Source organism: Cygnus olor, chromosome 1 (assembly GCF_009769625.2).
Source record: "Cygnus olor isolate bCygOlo1 chromosome 1, bCygOlo1.pri.v2, whole genome shotgun sequence".
Classification (NCBI taxonomy): Eukaryota; Metazoa; Chordata; class Aves; order Anseriformes; family Anatidae; genus Cygnus; species Cygnus olor.
The window spans coordinates 59,665,125-59,682,966 of NC_049169.1; the positions used below are offsets into that span (position 1 = coordinate 59,665,125).

The 17,842-nt window shown below is 38.5% G+C and overlaps 1 protein-coding gene across 3 annotated transcripts in view; it reads right to left on the minus strand.

The window, feature by feature from the left end:
* Positions 1-17,842, minus strand: part of LOC121071867 (PARP1 binding protein) — a 52,955-nt gene that overhangs the window by 22,419 nt on the left and 12,694 nt on the right. For all 3 annotated transcript variants that reach the window (XM_040560670.1, XM_040560658.1, XM_040560680.1), the window contains one exon: positions 16,679-16,833. In XM_040560670.1, the coding sequence (XP_040416604.1) occupies positions 16,679-16,833 (155 nt within the window). The remainder of the gene's footprint in view (positions 1-16,678; positions 16,834-17,842) is intronic.

Below are 17,842 nucleotides of genomic sequence, written 5' to 3' on the forward strand. Positions count from 1 at the left end.
TCTTGCCTTCAACAGAAGACTTACTAAAGTTTTAATTTTATTTGTTTATTTTTAAGAGTTAGGTTTACAATCCAAATCAAAGTAGAAATGCACCGTATTAAGTGTAGCCTAACATTATCTAGGTCAGACACCAATAGTTTTGGTTTTACTATACCATAGACTGTACAAAATGACTCCATATTTATTCACACATCCTGAAGTCTGAACTACTATTGGCACCTGTGGTAGAAATTTTAGATACATCTATGATGCTGCAAATCACACCTCTGCCAAAAAACACAAAGCAATGCCAACACCTTTGATACTCTGCATGCCCTTGCCAAGAGTGAGGTGATGGCTAACTTTTCAACTTCCTTCACACTTACTAGCTCCTGCTTAATTCTCCTAAAAGGATACCTTGCAAACTCAAAGACAACTATGTTTTGTACGCATTAAATTCTGAAGTGGAATTTTAGAATGCCTCTTCATGCTGGGAGCACCTCCAACAAATGAAATTCTGTCTGTCTAGATTCATGATCCAAAGTATAAAATAAGTGGGCAGGGCTTGAGAAGAACAAGGACTAAACCAGAGGAAAACCAGTTTGTTTATATTGATTTCTGTTAAAATACATGGAGGGAATGGCGCCAGAGACCTTGCTGTTTTGGATTATTCTGGCTTAACAAGACTCCTGGTAAATAACTTAGAAGCCCTGAAGTTAATGTGAAACATTTTTGGCTTTTCTCCAGGTCAGAAACAGATATTTCTACACAATTCTCAGCTTTAACTTTTACAGATTAAAGATTATTCAGTTCACATTAGATTTGCAGGCTTGGTTAAACAGATAAACTTTTGCTTTCCAGAAGTTCAAGCACAACGTATGCACTTAGCCAAAGGAAAGTCACCATGTGAAGTCTCTCTGCACATGGGTCAAGAACCATCCAGATCTTAAAAAGGATAGTTTAAAAAAATAAAATAAAAGAGAGAGAGAGAAGGAAAAAAGATGGTGGTGTACCTCTGCTCCAAAAAACACAGTTCAGTCTAACCACAAGAGAATGAAAAGTTCAAGGGGAAAAAAAAAATCATTCAGTGCAAGTTGTCAAGAGGTAAGAAGAGAGCATTGCTGAAGAAAGTCCTGTCTCAGAGATGCATACAAGAACTCTAGCCAAGTCTCCCGATGCTTCTTGCCAAACTGTTTTATTTCCCTCAGCACTAAACTGACACTTTCCAAAATAATACCCTCAAATGAGAAAAGCATTGTACTAATTGAGTAGTATCTGTTCCACAAATACTGCATTGAGCCTAGAACTCTAGGACAAACAAGCAGGTGAAGTGATTGACTGAAGCTGCCTTTGAAAGCCAGGTTCAGACCTTTCTGCCTACTGAAGTCTTGAGCATACCTGTATCAGTTCCACAAATTTTACACGTGTGCTTGTGTGTGTGCATATGTAATATATACATTATGGGTGTGCATATATATATATATAGATGCTGGAAGAAAAAGGATTATTCTATACATAACAACATTGGACTACTTAAGATAATCTTAATTTTAATGCTATGTATAATATGTAACTCTTGATTACCTTGCAGTTTTTCCTCTAAGGAAAAAAAGTTGTGATAAAAACATCTTCTATGTTTATTTTTTTGCTTCTACTGCCCAATGCCAACTAAGGATATTTGCTATTAGAAGTAAAGTTCATTTAATCTCTTTTTCTCCCCATATTCCTTCTTCTTTTCCAGGAAAGTTCCAGTTCCCCATCTGATATACACAGAACTAACTGGAGCAAAGAAGAGGAAAAGTTTATTCATACTTCAATTAGAATTTATATAAATAGGCCAAGACATAAAATGCTGATCTAATGTGTGTGGATTAGTTACTGAAACACTGTGCCATAGCCTACACCATTTTACACCAGGATATGATATAGCAAAAAACATTATGTTGTGAGTTTTTTCTTGTTAAAATCTTGAATATATTTATAAAATGTTGAATCTACTTTTTTGGTGCTATTTCATAAATATCTTAAAGTGTACTACAGAAAGCCCTAACTGACCAAGTCTTATAGCTTCAAAATGTACAGTCCGGCCAGTCTAAGCAGGAGAGGCATTCTTCTGAAAGTTATGTATGCCATCTACAGTACAGACTGAGATGGCTAGGGCACTGTCCAGTAGAGTCTGTTCAGTGGTAGAAGAATATCATCTGTCTAACAGAAACAACAATTCATTGTATCAAAAAACATTTCAAGAAACAATCATCTTGAAGATGAATTTATAAATTAAACAATAAATGTAACAGTTCTATTTCAAGTGATAAAATAAGTGACCTGAGCAACTCCAGATCCACTAGTAAGACTTCATTGTTACTAACATTAATAGAAAGTTTACCTAAAAAATGAGGTTAAAAGGAAAACGTGGTAAAAACAGAACTTTTTTTTTTTTTGGGGGGGGGGGGGGAAGACCCGATGCCAGATTACTTTGGTACATCACTCTTCTATAGGTTTTTATTTCCTAAAATACCTGATGAACTTAAATACACTGTAGAATATCTGGTGTAGCACTAGATAGTAAATGTTTACATGAACTTAATAGGACAGAAAACTGTTAGCCATCTTGCAATTCCTAACAGCTAGAAGGACAGCAAAGGTTTGCTTTGAATATGAAATTACATAGACCAAGTTATCTGAATTCAGGTAATTTTTGCATCAGCATAAGTTAAGACTTTTAATTCTTCTTAATTCTGAAACAGGAGCACAAAACCTTGAATTCAAGAATAAACCTGGTGCATTAAACCAAGTAATGCCATTTCTCTATGGCAATAGAGACCCGGAGAGACCTTGTCTCCTTCCAGTTAGGATGCCTGCTAACAAGATTTCTCTGATGTTTCATTCAGATCACAGGCTGCTGACATGAAATATTCTAGAACACAGTGTTTCAGCCTTACATCCTTGGTCTTTTAAGTCATATTGTAGGAGGGATTTCTATCAAACCCAGTTAGCAGCAGACATCTGTCAGTTAATACTATGACAGATGTTGTAAAATAGTGATTGTTTTAAACCCTAGCAACATAATTTCCTGTTCAGACTCACGAGTAACAATATTTCTTTGTTCAAAAGATATGTACTGAAAGAAATGTCAACTAGAAAACCCAATGCTATCTTTAGCTATAACAAAAATAACCAAAGATAATCCAGAGTAATTATAAACATTAAAACAAACAAAAAAAAACGTTTAGAATCAACCACCTTGCACTGACTGACAGGGAATTTTCAGACACAAAGCTTGGATCCAACAATACAGTGGTGATCTTCCACTGAGTGGACTCAATTGACCACCAGCATGGCTGGTCCAGGACTGCACAGTAAATCCACAGCAGAGAGGAGCTAGACCCAAATATTCCTTCCTTTCTTTGATGGCCTGCATTATTCTAGATGTTGAAACAAACAAAGAAAGTGTCCAAAAAACACCATTACCTTCTATTACACAGTCCCACCTAATTCTCTTCTTTTATTTTGTTCCCAAAACAGTCAGGACAGAGGGGTGAGTGAGAGAGGGGAAAGCATGTGATCGCACAATTCAAGACTATGTTAATATATGCATCTCAGGTGACTGAACTAAGACTTCACAGGAAGCCTCTAAGTGTTTAATTTTAGACTTAATGTTCTGTTAACATTTTTTAAATTAACAAATTCCCATATATTTTAGATTATTTGAACTAATTTTAGATTAGTTGATCTCTTGTGTAGCATGCTCTAGGTGACCCTGCTTGAGCAGGGGGGTTGGACCAGATGATCTCTGGAGGTCCCTTCCAATCTCAACTATTTTGTGATTCTGTGATCACTGTCACCTGCTGGCTAATTTTGACCATTGCTGATCCTTACCATCAAATATTTAACCAGGAAGACTTATAAAAGTAATCTAAATGATTAATTAGATTCATTCTTATGAACAGCTCCAGATCATATTTTCAGAAATAATAAATTAACACTTACACTTCTGTAGCTTCTGACAGCAGTGAGGAAAGTATACAACAAAAACTTAATATATTTCCTTATTCCCTTAAAAAGTTCCCTCCTGCCTTCCTTCTTCCAGCAATTCTCTACAAGCTCTCAGCCTGGGAGACCACCGTCCATTCTCAATTCTCCTGTGCCAAGGTGACTGTTTGGAAGGTCTGCTTAAGAACAACTATCCAAGAAGTGAACAAGGCTCTTAAGACAATTCTTACTTTCTAAATTCTATCCATTTTTAGTATCCTGCTTCTCAGCAGAGTTTAATATAAAAGACCTATGATGGTTAAGTTTTAATAAGAATTGACAGAAGGAATGGCTTACTATCATCAGCATGAACCAGCACTAAAAGAGGAGCATACAGTTCATGTGGGATTCATCACACCTGCCCTGTAGCCAGAGTAAAACAGATGTCTACATTAAGATAAGAATAAATCACATGCTAGAAATGTTTTCTTTGCATCAGTGCTTCTAAAGGGAGGTTTTAAAAATAAAGACTACAATGTAAAATTTGTACAATTGAATAAATCATATCTTCTGTCTCTAGTTGCTTCTATTAAAAATATTTTCAGATCCTGAGCCTGCTTATGCCCTTTTGCTTTACATCACGTGTCCCAGTCCTATCTACTATCTAAATTTCTTTTTTAAAACAGTCTTTTCTTATGTTGAGGTAGCTAAATTGTATTTAAAAACTAATTGTATGCCTTGGGTATTTTGCTCTTACTGAGATTATCATATAAACAAGCTTCTCTGCCAACCTAGCATCTAAACGACATCAACAGGAACTCTTCTTACAGAACTGGGGCACTAGTGTGCGAAGTTAATATGATGCAGAAAAACTTCCATTTATTTTATGGAAGTATATCTTTTGCAGAAAAAGACTAAAGTAACATACAAAAAAAAAAAAAGAGTTGAGGATATGGACAATATTCAAAATCTGATAAAAAGCAGAACAGACTCATGAAGCCTATTCCAAGAACAGGAAAGAATATATCAAAATTCTATTATATTAGGTTCAGTGTTTTTACTCTTTCATTTCAACTTCTCTAACAGAGGAAAAAATAGTTGGCAAATGTAGTTATCTAACTTATGTAGCAGGTAAAAGTGTCTTCAAACAAACACCTAGTCATCATGGGGCAGAGGGCAAAATCATAGCCTTTGTGTTTATTATAGATTTAGGAAGGTATTTTAGAATTTAAGAACTGAACAGATGTCTAATATTTAAACTTTAAATTAGATGAAGAGAGTAGCAAACTAATTCTATTCTCAAATAAAAATATATATATAAAAAAAAAAAGATTTCAACTAGAGTTTCATCTACCAGGGTAGAAGAGCTGGAGAAAATCAATGTAAAAAGCAATACAAAGTATAGATACCCTTAATAGAGTAGTAACTGTGCCTTTAAAGCCAACCCAATATTTTTGCTAAGTATGTCATAAAAAAAAAAAGTAGTTCATGTTAGTGTAGATTTCAAATTTTCAACAACAAAGTTTTTATCAGTGAGCTTACCTACATTTAAAAAATAACATTAAAAGAAAGTAAGAAGTATATCAAAATACTCATACTTCAAAAACTTCAGCTCAAACAATGAACATTTATGCCCTAAAACCTAATTTTTTAAACCATACAGAACTACACCTATGGTGAAAATCCTTTGGAGTTCTGCAGGTTATTACATCCACAAAAAAAAGCACAGAAAAAAAATCCTTTTCCTTAGTATTTTTCCATGTTTCTACCGTCTCTTTTGCTGGATTGCCAAAAATGTCTGTCTTCAGTATCTTCTACCAAGCTAAAAACAACCCTTCCTCAGGAAGTGTCACCGTCTAAAACATTTGGTACCTTCTCAAGAATTTACTGCCAAAAACAGAGTTGGTGTTCTCTCAGTGTCTGTTCTCACCAAGATTAATTTGGGGTATTCTCCATACCAAGCGAAGTTCCTGAAGTCCTGTGATGTAGCTACTAAATGACTAAACAAGTATTCTTCTCAGAATAAGACTATGATGAGCAGCCCTGCATGCTCCATGTTACAGTCCCATTGTTCCACCACAAGATATCCAACTTAAGTTGTCCCTATATGTAATCACACTTTCCTGCAATTTTCTCAAAGTTATCAGGATTGGAATTATGGGCAGGAAGCTGCCAGATTGCTTCGCAAATCTGGATTAGAAGAAGGCCATGGAAACATATGAACAGTTTAATATCTGTATCATGGCATAATAGCAAGTTCCTTCAGTGAAGTCCAGTACTGATACAAGTACCATAGAACCACAGCCTCCATGTCTTCACTTTAATCACGGGAATATACTTGAACTTCTATATCTAGGACATAATGGTCTGTGTATTCTCCAGCACCAGCATGAATTATGAAGTTAAAGAAAAGGACAGCAAATTACAGTAATCACAATTTAATTAAATGCCAATAGTAGTATTGCACAATTGGAGCACTTAAGATACCACACTCCCACTGTGATGGCATGAGTCAGACTTGCCCTTGAAAGAACATTTGAATTGATTTGTAAACAATTTCTTCTATTTTCTTGAAAAAAACATCTAAAGCATTCTCAATATTAGGTTGAAATGAATTACAGAAGACAAAATATATCAGTATTTCCATTATGAAGTTAAATACCTGAGTAAAGCACATTTTACTTCAAAATTATCTTGAAACACATTAGACTAAGTGGCAGGAATTTTCAGGGAAAATATTTCAAGAGTCCGATTGAAACCTAATTTTTGTTCTTACAAATTTTTTTCTTACATAAGCCTTTCTGATGTTTTACTATTGCTTTACAATGCAATAATATTTTTAATTAAATTACAAGCACAATGTTTATTAACATGGTAGAATGGTGATATAGTCTAATTTGGGTCACTATATATGTAACTTTCACTGTAAAGATTTAAAGACCAAGATATACATTTTCAACTGTTCTACAAATTAAGGCACTAAGAAGTTTAGAGCATCCAAGTTTTCAGTCTTTCACCTTGCAAATACTCTATACAGTGTAAAGAGATTCATTCAGTTAAACATAGAATAACAAGTTAGGAAGAATACGAGCTCCAAATGTGGTTACAGAACTACAACTTCATTGGTGAGACTGACAGCTGGAGTGCTGCAAAAGATGAATACAAGCTCTTCAGAAATACATGTAGGAAAGACAAGGTCAGGGAGTGCCCTTTTTATGCAGGAGCAGCTCAGAAGAATGGAGGACCTCTTCCATGGGACAGACAAGAGACTGGTTGAGAGCTTGTGAATCCGTATCAGAAGAGAGACTAGTAAGTGACATTGTAGTCGTTTTGGTACTGATCAACTAATCAATGTTAGAAAATGGGCAAAGTATTCTTAAAGCAACTCTCAGAGGGCTCTATGTCACAGACCCTGATTTTTGTGGGGAACTTCAATGCCACCCCGGACACCTGCTTGAAGAACATCACAGTAGGATGCAAGAAGTCGGGATTTCTAGACGGTGTCTGGGATAACTTCTGGGTGAAGGTACTAACGGGCCAACAATAGTAACACACAGCTGGGTCCACTATTCACTAACAGTGAGAAAGTGATCAGGGATGCAAAAAATCAATGACAGCCTTGGCTGTAGCAATCATGACATAGCAGAGTTCAAAATGCCAAGGTAATGAGGAAGGCTAGCAGCAGAGTATAGGGCATTGCTTTAGGGGAGCAGACTTCAGCTTACTCGGTGAACTGGTATGTGGACTCCCATGTGAGACAGCTGAGAGGCAAAGGCACTCAGGAAAGCTGATATTTCATTAAAGACAGTGTATTACAAGAACAGGAACAGTCCATCACAATACTTAGGAAACCATGCAGAACTATCAGTAGACCAGCGTGGCTGAACAGTGAACCAATGACAGAGCTCCAGTGTAAAAAGGCTTTGCACAGAATGCTGAAATAAGGACAGGTTACAAAGAAAGAATTTAGAAACAGTACCTGGGTATATAAGGATGGTGTCAGGAAAGCCAAAGCTCAACTGGAGTTGAGACTTACAAGCAACGTTAAAGGAGCTTCTACTGAAATTTTGTATTAACACACTGAACAAAGAAAATGGGACTTACTGAAAAGCAGAAGATTTTACAACAGCAGACAGATCGCCGAGGCAATCAGCTCCAGTGCAGGCACATTCTGCAACAGAGCAGGAGATCACAGCGTACAGGGAGGTTTCCTGAGCCAGGGAAACCCTAGGGGAGCACAGATACCCTCCAGGAGCTGGCAGCCCTCATGAGAGCAGCTTATGAGGCGTGGAGGGGCCAGGAGTAGCAGTGGCCACACCCACACATACAATAGGCAGCCCTAGGGAGCGAAGTGACCAGGGCAGGCAGCAGCAGTTTGTGCGGGTGGGCGCTGTCACTCTGCCACTTCCAATGGCGGTTGTAACCCACGCACATGGGTGCTCCATTCATGGTATCCACCTGGTGGAAAGCTATGTCCTTATGTCCTCTGCATCTCCTGTGGCCTCTCCAGCCACAGGAACCAACACAGCAACCCAGACAGAGCTCCCAAGGGAACACGCAGCCCTCCAGGCCTCAGGCTGCAGGAGGGAGGTTTGCTCAGGTAGAACTGCTCGGCCTGGTGGCAGAGCTTCAGGAGAAGGTGGGTAGGCTGAGGAACATCAGGGAGTCAGAAGAAGAGAACAACTGGTAGAATCATACTCTACCATCCCTGAGACAGGCGCATCGGCCAGCGACAACACAAGTAATGAAGGATCCCCTACCCTCTTGCCACCAAGCAGAAGGAGAGGACCTAAGAGACAGGGGGAATCGAAGCAGGTTTCTGCTTGGTGAGGCAAGCAAACCCCCTCCTTGCCTACCTCACATTCCCAGGTGCCCATACAACAGGTATGAGGCTCTGGAACTTGATGTATGGGCAAACAATGACATGGATGAAGGTCAATCCGGGTTGGAAGGATCACCTAGGGCAAGTCAGCCTATCTCTGGTATCAAAACCCTACCTAGGCCTTAGCTATACGCCAATTGGACCCAAACCATAGGGAAATCCACTGCCTCCCAGATAAGAGACATCATTGGAACTTCACTAGCCTGCTATGGCCCTCTGATTATTATCCATTATTGGTTTTTCACGTTGCCAGTGAAAAAGTAGCAAAGAGAGGTCCAAGGACAATCAAAAGGGACTTCAGGGCCTTAGGGCTATTGATTAAAGGACTGAGGCACAGGTAGGGTTTTCCTCTATCCTTCCAGTAGCAGGGAACAATTTTGAAAGGAACAGACAGACACAGCTGATCAATACGTGACTTGGAGGCTGGTGTCATCAGCAAAATTTTGGGTTTCTTGATCACAGGACGGTATGTAAATGATGCCAGGCCTGCTGGCACCTGATGGGTTGCACCTTTCTCAGAGGGAAAAAGATCTTTGCCCAGAAGTTATCGGGGATGATTAATAGAGTTTTAAAAGAGATTTGAAGGGGGAAAGGGATAAAACCCAGCTTGCCAGTGATAAGCTATGAAATGGCATGCCAAAATCTGAGGGACTGCATGCTAGTGAGATCCTTCAGTCTGCTCTACGAGGTGCTGGGGACAACGAAGCACATTTGAAGTGTTTCTACAACAACATACACAGCACGAAGAACAAGTAAGAGGAACTAGAAGCCTTGGCTCAGTCCCAGAGCTACATCACTGGCATATGCAAAAACTGGTGGGAAGAGTCCTGTGACTGATGTGTTACAATGGATGGTTACAGGCTCTTTAGAAAGGATGAACAGAGCAGGCAAGGCAGGGGGGTGGCACTGTAATGCAGGAGCTAGACTGTATGGAGCTTGCAGCTGTCATTAACATGGTTGAGAGCCTCTGAGTAAGGATTAAGGAAAAAGCAAAAGAAGCAGATGTTATTGTGGGAGTCTACCATAGGCCACCCAGCCAGGATGACAACACCAATAAATTATTTTTTAAGGAATTAAGAGAGACCTTTTGATCAGCAGCCTTTGTCCTTATGGGTGACGTCAACTTGCCAAATGTAAACTGGGAATACCACATAGCTGGTACAAAAAGGTCCAGGAGATTCCTAAAACACCTTGATTGTAACTTCTTGGTACAGGTACTAAGAAAGTCGACTAGAAAAGGTGCCCTCCTAGATTTGTTTGTAAGGAGAGAGGGTCTCGGGGGTGAAGTGGTGATTGGTGGCTGTCTTGGCCATAGTGACCATGAAGTAGTCGAGTTTAAAATCTTTGGTGATGGGAGGAAAACTGCCACCAAAACTTCAGCCCTGGATATGGGGAGAGCAAACTTCAGGCTGCTCAGGGAAATAGTTGGTAAGGTCCCCTGGGAAACTGCTTTTGAAGGACCATCAGTGCTGGTCACTTTTTAAGTACCACCCCTTAAGAGCACAGGAACAGGCAATCCAAAAACGGCAGAAGTCAAGCAGGCAGATGGTCAGCTTGGCTAAGCAGGGATCTTCTGGAGCATATTTGGAAAAAGAAAGTGGCCACTGGAAGAGAGGTCAAGCAACATGGGAGGACTACAGAGATGCTGTTTGTCATTGTAGGGAGAAAATTTGTGTAACCAAAGCTCAATTAGAATTAAGGGTGGCCAGTACTGTGAGGGGCAGTAAAAAGGGCTTTTTAAAGTACGTTAACAGCAAAAAGAGGATCAGAGATAACATTGATCCATTACTTGATGAGGATGGTCACCTTACAAATAGGCAGATAGACAAAGCAAAGACATTTAATGCCCGTCTTCAACATCAATGATGGGCTCTGGAACCCGTGGGGCCCTGAGATGGAAGACCACGACTGTGGTAACAATAGACTCCCAACCAATCCCAAACTTGCACGATATTTACTGCTCTACCTGATGTTTGTAATTTTAAGGGGTCCAACTGGATTCATCCCAGGATACTCAGAAAGCTGGCTGATGTCATTGCACGACCTTTCTCAATTATTTATCAATGGTCAACTAGAGGTTGGCAAATGTGCCAATTTTCAAGAAGGGTTAGAAGGACGACCCTGGTAATTACAGGCTTGTCAGACTCACTTCAGAGTCTGGTAAAGTTATGGAGAAGATTATTCTGGGAGTTATTAAAAAAACACCTGAAAAAAAAATGCAGTTTTGTTTGTTTGTTTTAGATGACACTAAATTAGGGGAACAGTTGGCACTGTCAAGGGTAGAGAGGCCTTGCAGATAGATCTTGACAAATTAGAGGGCTGAGCAATCACCAACAATATGAAGTTTAACAAGAGCAAGTGTCGTATTCTGCATGTGGCAAGGGGCAAGCCTGGATATATGTACAGGCGAGTGGACGAGAGGCTGGAGAGCAGCTCTGCAGAAAGGAATCTGGGGGCTCTGGTCAATGGCAAGTTGAACATGAGTCAGCAGTGTGCCCTGGCAGCCAGGAGGGCCCAGCACATCCTGAGGTGCATCAGGCACAGCACTGCTAGCTGGTCAAGGGAAGTGATTTGCTGCTCTACTCTGCACTGATGCAGCCTCATGTTCACTGTACAGTGTGCAGTTTTGGGCACCATAATGTAAGAAAGTCATACAACTGTTAGAGAGTGTCAAAAAGGAAGGCTACAAAGATGGGGAAGGGTCTATAGAACAAGACACATAAGGAACAGCTGAAGCCACTTGGTTTGTTCAGCCCAGAGCAGAGGAGGCTGAGGGGAGGCCTCATGGCGGCCTGCAGCTCCCTCACGAGGGGAGCAGAGGGGCAGGTGCTTGAGCTCTGCTCTCTAGGGGCAGCACCAGGACCTGAGGGAATGGCATGGAGCTGGGACAGGGGAGGGTCAGGCTGGGTGTTAGGAAAAGGTTCTTCCAGAAAGAAAAAAAAGGCAATTTGGGGAACCACAGCTTCATCATGCTCACTGTAGTCCTGGTATAAATCATGGAGCAAGTCTTCTTGGAAATCATTTCTGAATACATGAAGGAAAAGGTGGTGATTGGTAAGTACAGGCAAGGATTTCAAATCTGCTTGCTCCCAGTTATAAAATTACTGGCTTTACAGACAAGATAAATGCCATTCACCATTCTTCCTTTGTCTACAGGAAGGCTTTCACTGTCAGCCAGTACTGTCACATGCAACTTCGGATATTGCGGACTGAATAGATAAACAAGTTTGGAAGTTAATGTCCGAATGAACAGATTAGATGAGTAAAAAAACTGTTTGGATGATTAGACTGAGAGCAGTAGTCAACACATCATTCTGTGGAACACCATAGGGGCCTATCCCAGAACCTGCTTTTTTATTTAAAAATATACGTACTTATATATATGTCAGTGGCCTGGAGGTGGTGATAAACTATATGCTCATCAAGTTTGCAGATGACACCAAATTGGGTGGAACAGTCAACATGCTTGAGGGTAGTGCTGCCATGCAGATATACCTAGGTAGACTAGAAGAAAGGGGTGACAGGAAGGAACCATACAAAATACAAAACAGGAAATACAAAGTCATGTAAAGGAATAAGTCCTTGCAATGATACTAGCTGAGCAGCAGCCCTGTGGAAAAGAAGTTGGGAGTCTTGGTGCATGTTCAAGAAGCTAAACAAGCCAGGAGTGTGCCTTGGCAGCAAAGAAGGCCAACAGTATCCTTGGCTGCATCAACAGTAGCGTAGCCAGTAGTCTGAAGAATGTGATTATCCTTCTCTAATCAGCACTTATTGGACCGAATTTAGAATACTGCATCCAGTTTTTGGCCCCCCAGTCCAGGAAAGGCATTGATAAACTGGAGTAAGTTCAGCAGAGAGCTGCCAAGATGGTCAGGGAGACATGCCCTGTGAGGAGAAGCTAAGGGAACAGCTTGTTCAGTCTGGAGAAGAAAAGGCTTCAGGGGAATCTACTAATAGCCTTCTGATACCTACAAGAAAGTAATCAAGAAGATGGAGCCAGGCTCTTCATGTTGGCTCTTAGCAGACAGAAAAGAGACAACAGGCACAAACTGGAACAAGACAGGTCCCAACTGGTTTCAGGGAAGAAGAGAGTCACCACGAGGACATTCAAGTAGTGGAACAGGTTGCCAAGAAAGATGCTGCAGTGTCTGTCTTTGGACATTTTCAAAGCCTGACTTGTTAACGCCTTGATTATCCTAGGCTGACCTCATAATTGACTCTGCTTTTAGCAGGATGTTGGATCAAAAACTTCCTGATGTTCCTTCCAACCTGAATTATTTTATGATCTTAAGTTTAAAGAGTCTTATAGACACTGCTTTGCACATGCTTGCACGGTTTTCCAGCAACTTTAGAACACAACTCCAGGGCTGCGTGAATGCTAACCAATTAATCCAAACATTCAGAACAAGATCAGATCAAGTCTCATATGCTTTCTATCCTAAAATACTACTGTATCTCCAGCTGCAATCACAGCTTCACAAAAGCAACTTGAGTAATTGCATTTTCCCTACTAGCAGAGGGCTCAATGCACTAATTCAAAAGCATGATCAAGTCAAGTTGTATAACTTCTAAAATCGACTGTAGAAGACTGGAGAGGGTCTTCGGTTCAGGCCCCAAAACAAAGTATCACGCTCACTCAAAGGTGTTGAATGGAACACTTAATGCAGCTATTAGGCTTAAACTACTACTACTGTGAGCTGTGCAATAGTGTCACCTAGTGGTCAGTACTTTTACAACGAAGTCAGGGCCCGATTCAAGAAGAAAACTCTACTGCCTGTCTACCAACTTTGCTACTCTACAAAACCAGTATATATATTTTAAAGTATATATATTTATATAGACACACATGCATAACATGCATATGAAGCAAAAGTCACAGTAACCAATAAAACTAAACTGAGTCATGGAAAAGCATAAGTCACACACAGCTTTTATGAACTTGAAAAATGTCATTCCAGAAATAGAGAAAGTTCTTTCTGGATGCAAGAAGCATTGGTCTAAAAGAAAAGGATTTCCAGAACGATGGATGAGTACTGCAGTCTTTTGTTTATACCACCATAAATGAGGCTCAAGATCACCAGGTGTAAAATGATCATCCAATTCGAAACGCAACTTTGATACTTGTTCTTGTCTCTTGACAAGAAATGTAAGTGGAGAGCTTGCATAGTATACTTTGTGAACGTTGCCCAAGTCTATGTACAGCATCTGTAAATAGTTTTAGGGTTACAAGTTTTAGAGCAACCCCAAACTTTAAGGACTGTTCATGCTACTGATTTTTGAAGTATTCATAATTTCTTCTAATCTTACACAACTGGAGAATGAGGAGAGGCAAACTTCAACTGTTTCAACATGCCACAGATTTATAAGAATGCTTGTTCTGCTCATTGCACACTCCTCAAAACTACTGAAATTCATTATATCTTTGCATTTCTCCGGCTATCAGGTCTGCTTAAACTTTGTGCCACACTTGAATCAAATCAGTTTCATTAGATTTCCCCTATTCTACAGCTTTCATATCATCTACTGTTCATTTTCTTTCTTAGATGAAAGACTTGAGCATGAGAACATTTGTTGTTCTCCATAGACTAGCAGACAATTGGTTGCACCATATCTATTATGTTCAAAATATTCTTAAGCACATCCCAACAATGTCCAACACTCTGAACTAAGTTTCTAGGTTTTAAAAGAAAAAAGAACATGACTCAAGCAGATTAAGGAAATCTTTTTGACAGATTGTGTTCCACAATCAACTCAGCATTTATTTGGCTACTCTGTATTTTACAGAAGTTTCATAGGGTTTCCACTTCAAGCTCAAACAGTGAAGTAACAGACTTCAAATTATTAAGTAAACAGCCAAAAATACTGCATGTTTCTTGTAGCATAGAAAATACTAAGACCTGATTTTGTAGCTTGGCTAACATTTACAGCAGAGAAACAGCAATGTCACAGACAGATAGCCCAGTTTGCTCTCAGATTTCTAAGCTGGCTTCTAAAGATTAAGCAACTAAAAACTTGGTGCACTGTTGCTTTTTTCTCTGCTCTTCAGACTGCAGTAGTAAGAGAAGTAGAGGAATTTCTTTTGCAGAATTACTTCTAGAATTCATAACAACTGTAAAAATCACAGGCAGGACATACAGGCTGTCCCCACTCACATGGCTTACTGAAAACTTAAGGAAAATTGAATGGTTTCTTTTTGTTCACCAACGTTGCAATCCGTACGGTTTTTGAGGACTTCAGCAGACTAATGAAGATTCTTTTGAGGACAGCCAACCAATTGGTATATTTCTATAACCACTTAGCTACTACATAAATATAGAAACAAACACAATAGTAGTATTTTACATCTTGTTGTTATAAACCCCATGAGGAGTACAAGAACAGGAAATATACAGTACAGCTTGCTTTTATTCTTGGTCAGTGACACAAACAATGACACCTACACATATACATGCAATCTACTGAACATGATCGAATTTTCTATTTACAAAACTTATATCCTAAAGTGAAAGATATTATCATACCATCTATATGGAATGAAAATAGGAACTAGAATGATGAAGAAAAGGACAACAGGTACAGCAACAGGGATTAGAAAATAATTACTAAGCTCTAGAGAATTCTTCCAGTTACATTGCAATTTTTCCAGCTACTTTAATTTTTCTTACATGCTTTAAACGGACGGGTAATTAACAAGATGTAGCATTTTATGTTACACTTCGCTGAGTCACACATACCTGCAAAAGTGGTCTTTCCACCCTAAAAGATAAGTTGGTGCACAAGTGCTTTTTTTTTTTTTTTTTCATTTTTATGAATGTATAGTGCCAGACATGATTTAAACATAGAAAAAAGCATACAATAGAAGTTGACTGGGAGGTTTTCTTTAACGATCGCCACAGACAGCATGTCTCTGGCATTCAAGATGTTCAAATGAAAGAAACAAGTAGCAGCATTAAAAATTAAAACAAAAACTGAAAACAATGAAACTACTGTTCAGATTCCATTGATGTTGGAAGTATCTTTGTAATAATGCTTATGGTTTGCTTATAACATTGCTTTCATGGCTGCATGGATTAGACTCGATTTAACCAAAAAAATTCCTTAGTACATAACTATTACAGGTAATTGGCTAAAATTCTGTTTAGAAAAATTACTTATTATAAATGAAAGAGTAGCTAACTTCTATAGTACTTAAAACTATTCTTTTTTTTTGTCCTAAAGTCAGCACTTACCAATTCAAATTATGTCATACTAACACTTGCATGTAATTTATCTCACATTTATAACTCTTCTTGGGCAGACTAGCTTCAGGTCTTCAGAAACATCCAAAACCAGGAACTTTACAAGAGCCTCCCTAAGAAATAGTTCTTACAATTGGCGTATGTGGTTAAAAATAAGAGAACAGAAAGGCTAAATAACCAATATTATTTATCGGTTCTTAATACCGAAGAAAGGAGTGGCAATGAAGAGTTTTTTATACAAGAATAAATACAGTGAGGTAACAAAATGGAAGTAATAAATGAGCAAGAAAAATAAAAACAACAGTATGTATTCAGACCCACAAGATTTAAAATTTTTCTAATTCATTTACGATTAAGGAACTATTCAAATACATATACATGTGTTGGTATGATAAAAATTTAATACAAAGAATACCCTCAAAATCTAAAAGCTTACCCCACTTGCTTTTCAAATATAAGTTTTCTTTTTAGAAAAATGTTTAAAGTTTAGACACTTACTCTGAAATAAGTAAATGATTAGATCTTCTTTCATTCCTCCCCCTCAAGACACACACACAAGAAAAATAAAAGGTGCTCAACAAGACAGAAAGACAAGGAATTCTATTACCTTGGATCCAAGACTTCACCAAGAATTTCTTCTAGCTTGTCAATAAAGTTAACAAAGTTTGAAAGTCCCTTTAAATGGACTCTTAAGGGATCAAATAATGAAGCTGCACAGCCTTTTCCTCCAAGTTCTACAGTTCGGATAAAAGATGTTGCCATCTATTAGGAGAAATATTTTAATAATATTGAAAAAATGTAGGCATATCCAAAATGTATGTATGTATGTTGAAGTGATCATCTCCTACAGATTTGCAAGCAGTGTAAACAGCTAGATAATAGCAGAAATAAACCAAAATCAATAGAATACATTTTAATAGCAAGCTTTTTACATCTCACTATACATATTTGCAAGATCAATGCTTAAATAGTGCAGCAGTATAAAAATCCACAAGCCAAAAGTGACCCAACTAATTTGATGTTTACATTGGCCTTTTGACAGCTTAGTAAAAGCTTTATTAATAGAGTATAATTTTTTGTTGTTGTTGCTCTTTAAATGCTTGTGCTGACATCAAAAAAATACTCAAACATTCAGAGCCTTGTCTATGGCCTAAGAGCCTATGAACATTTAATATAAGCAAGTAAAAATTGATTCCAGTAGCATATATATTTTCAGAGGTACAAATAAAAACTATGAGTACTCAAAGCTGAAAAAACGTGACCATTAAAAGGTCCTAGCATCAGATACTCAGTTCTGGAAGTTTCCATATATCTAGTATACAATAGAGACATTGAAAATAAGAGATGGCCTCAAAGCAGTACACTTTTTATCATGACCCCTCAAATTTTAAGGCAATGGTCAAAATAAACAGCTTCGCATTTCTCCATAAAAGTTAGAGATAAGAAACCAATTACAACTGACTGATGCCATAATACTGATTCTACATATTAAATTTAATTTCAGACTACACAGCTAAATCATAAAACTCTTGGTACTGTAACAAATACAACTGGAATTACTCTAGCAAAGAAATTAAACCTGCCACTATTCCTGCTTTTGCACTAAAGACTTCTTGTGGATAAAGTATGGTTCATAGGACCTTGCTTTCCCAATGGAAAATATTCTGGCTTTGCAGGACTTCTACAAGACATAGATGCCAGAAAAGATGACTTCTTTATACAGTAGAAAAGTTTCCCCTCTGGCAAGTGTGAGGAAGAGGCAACAAATCCA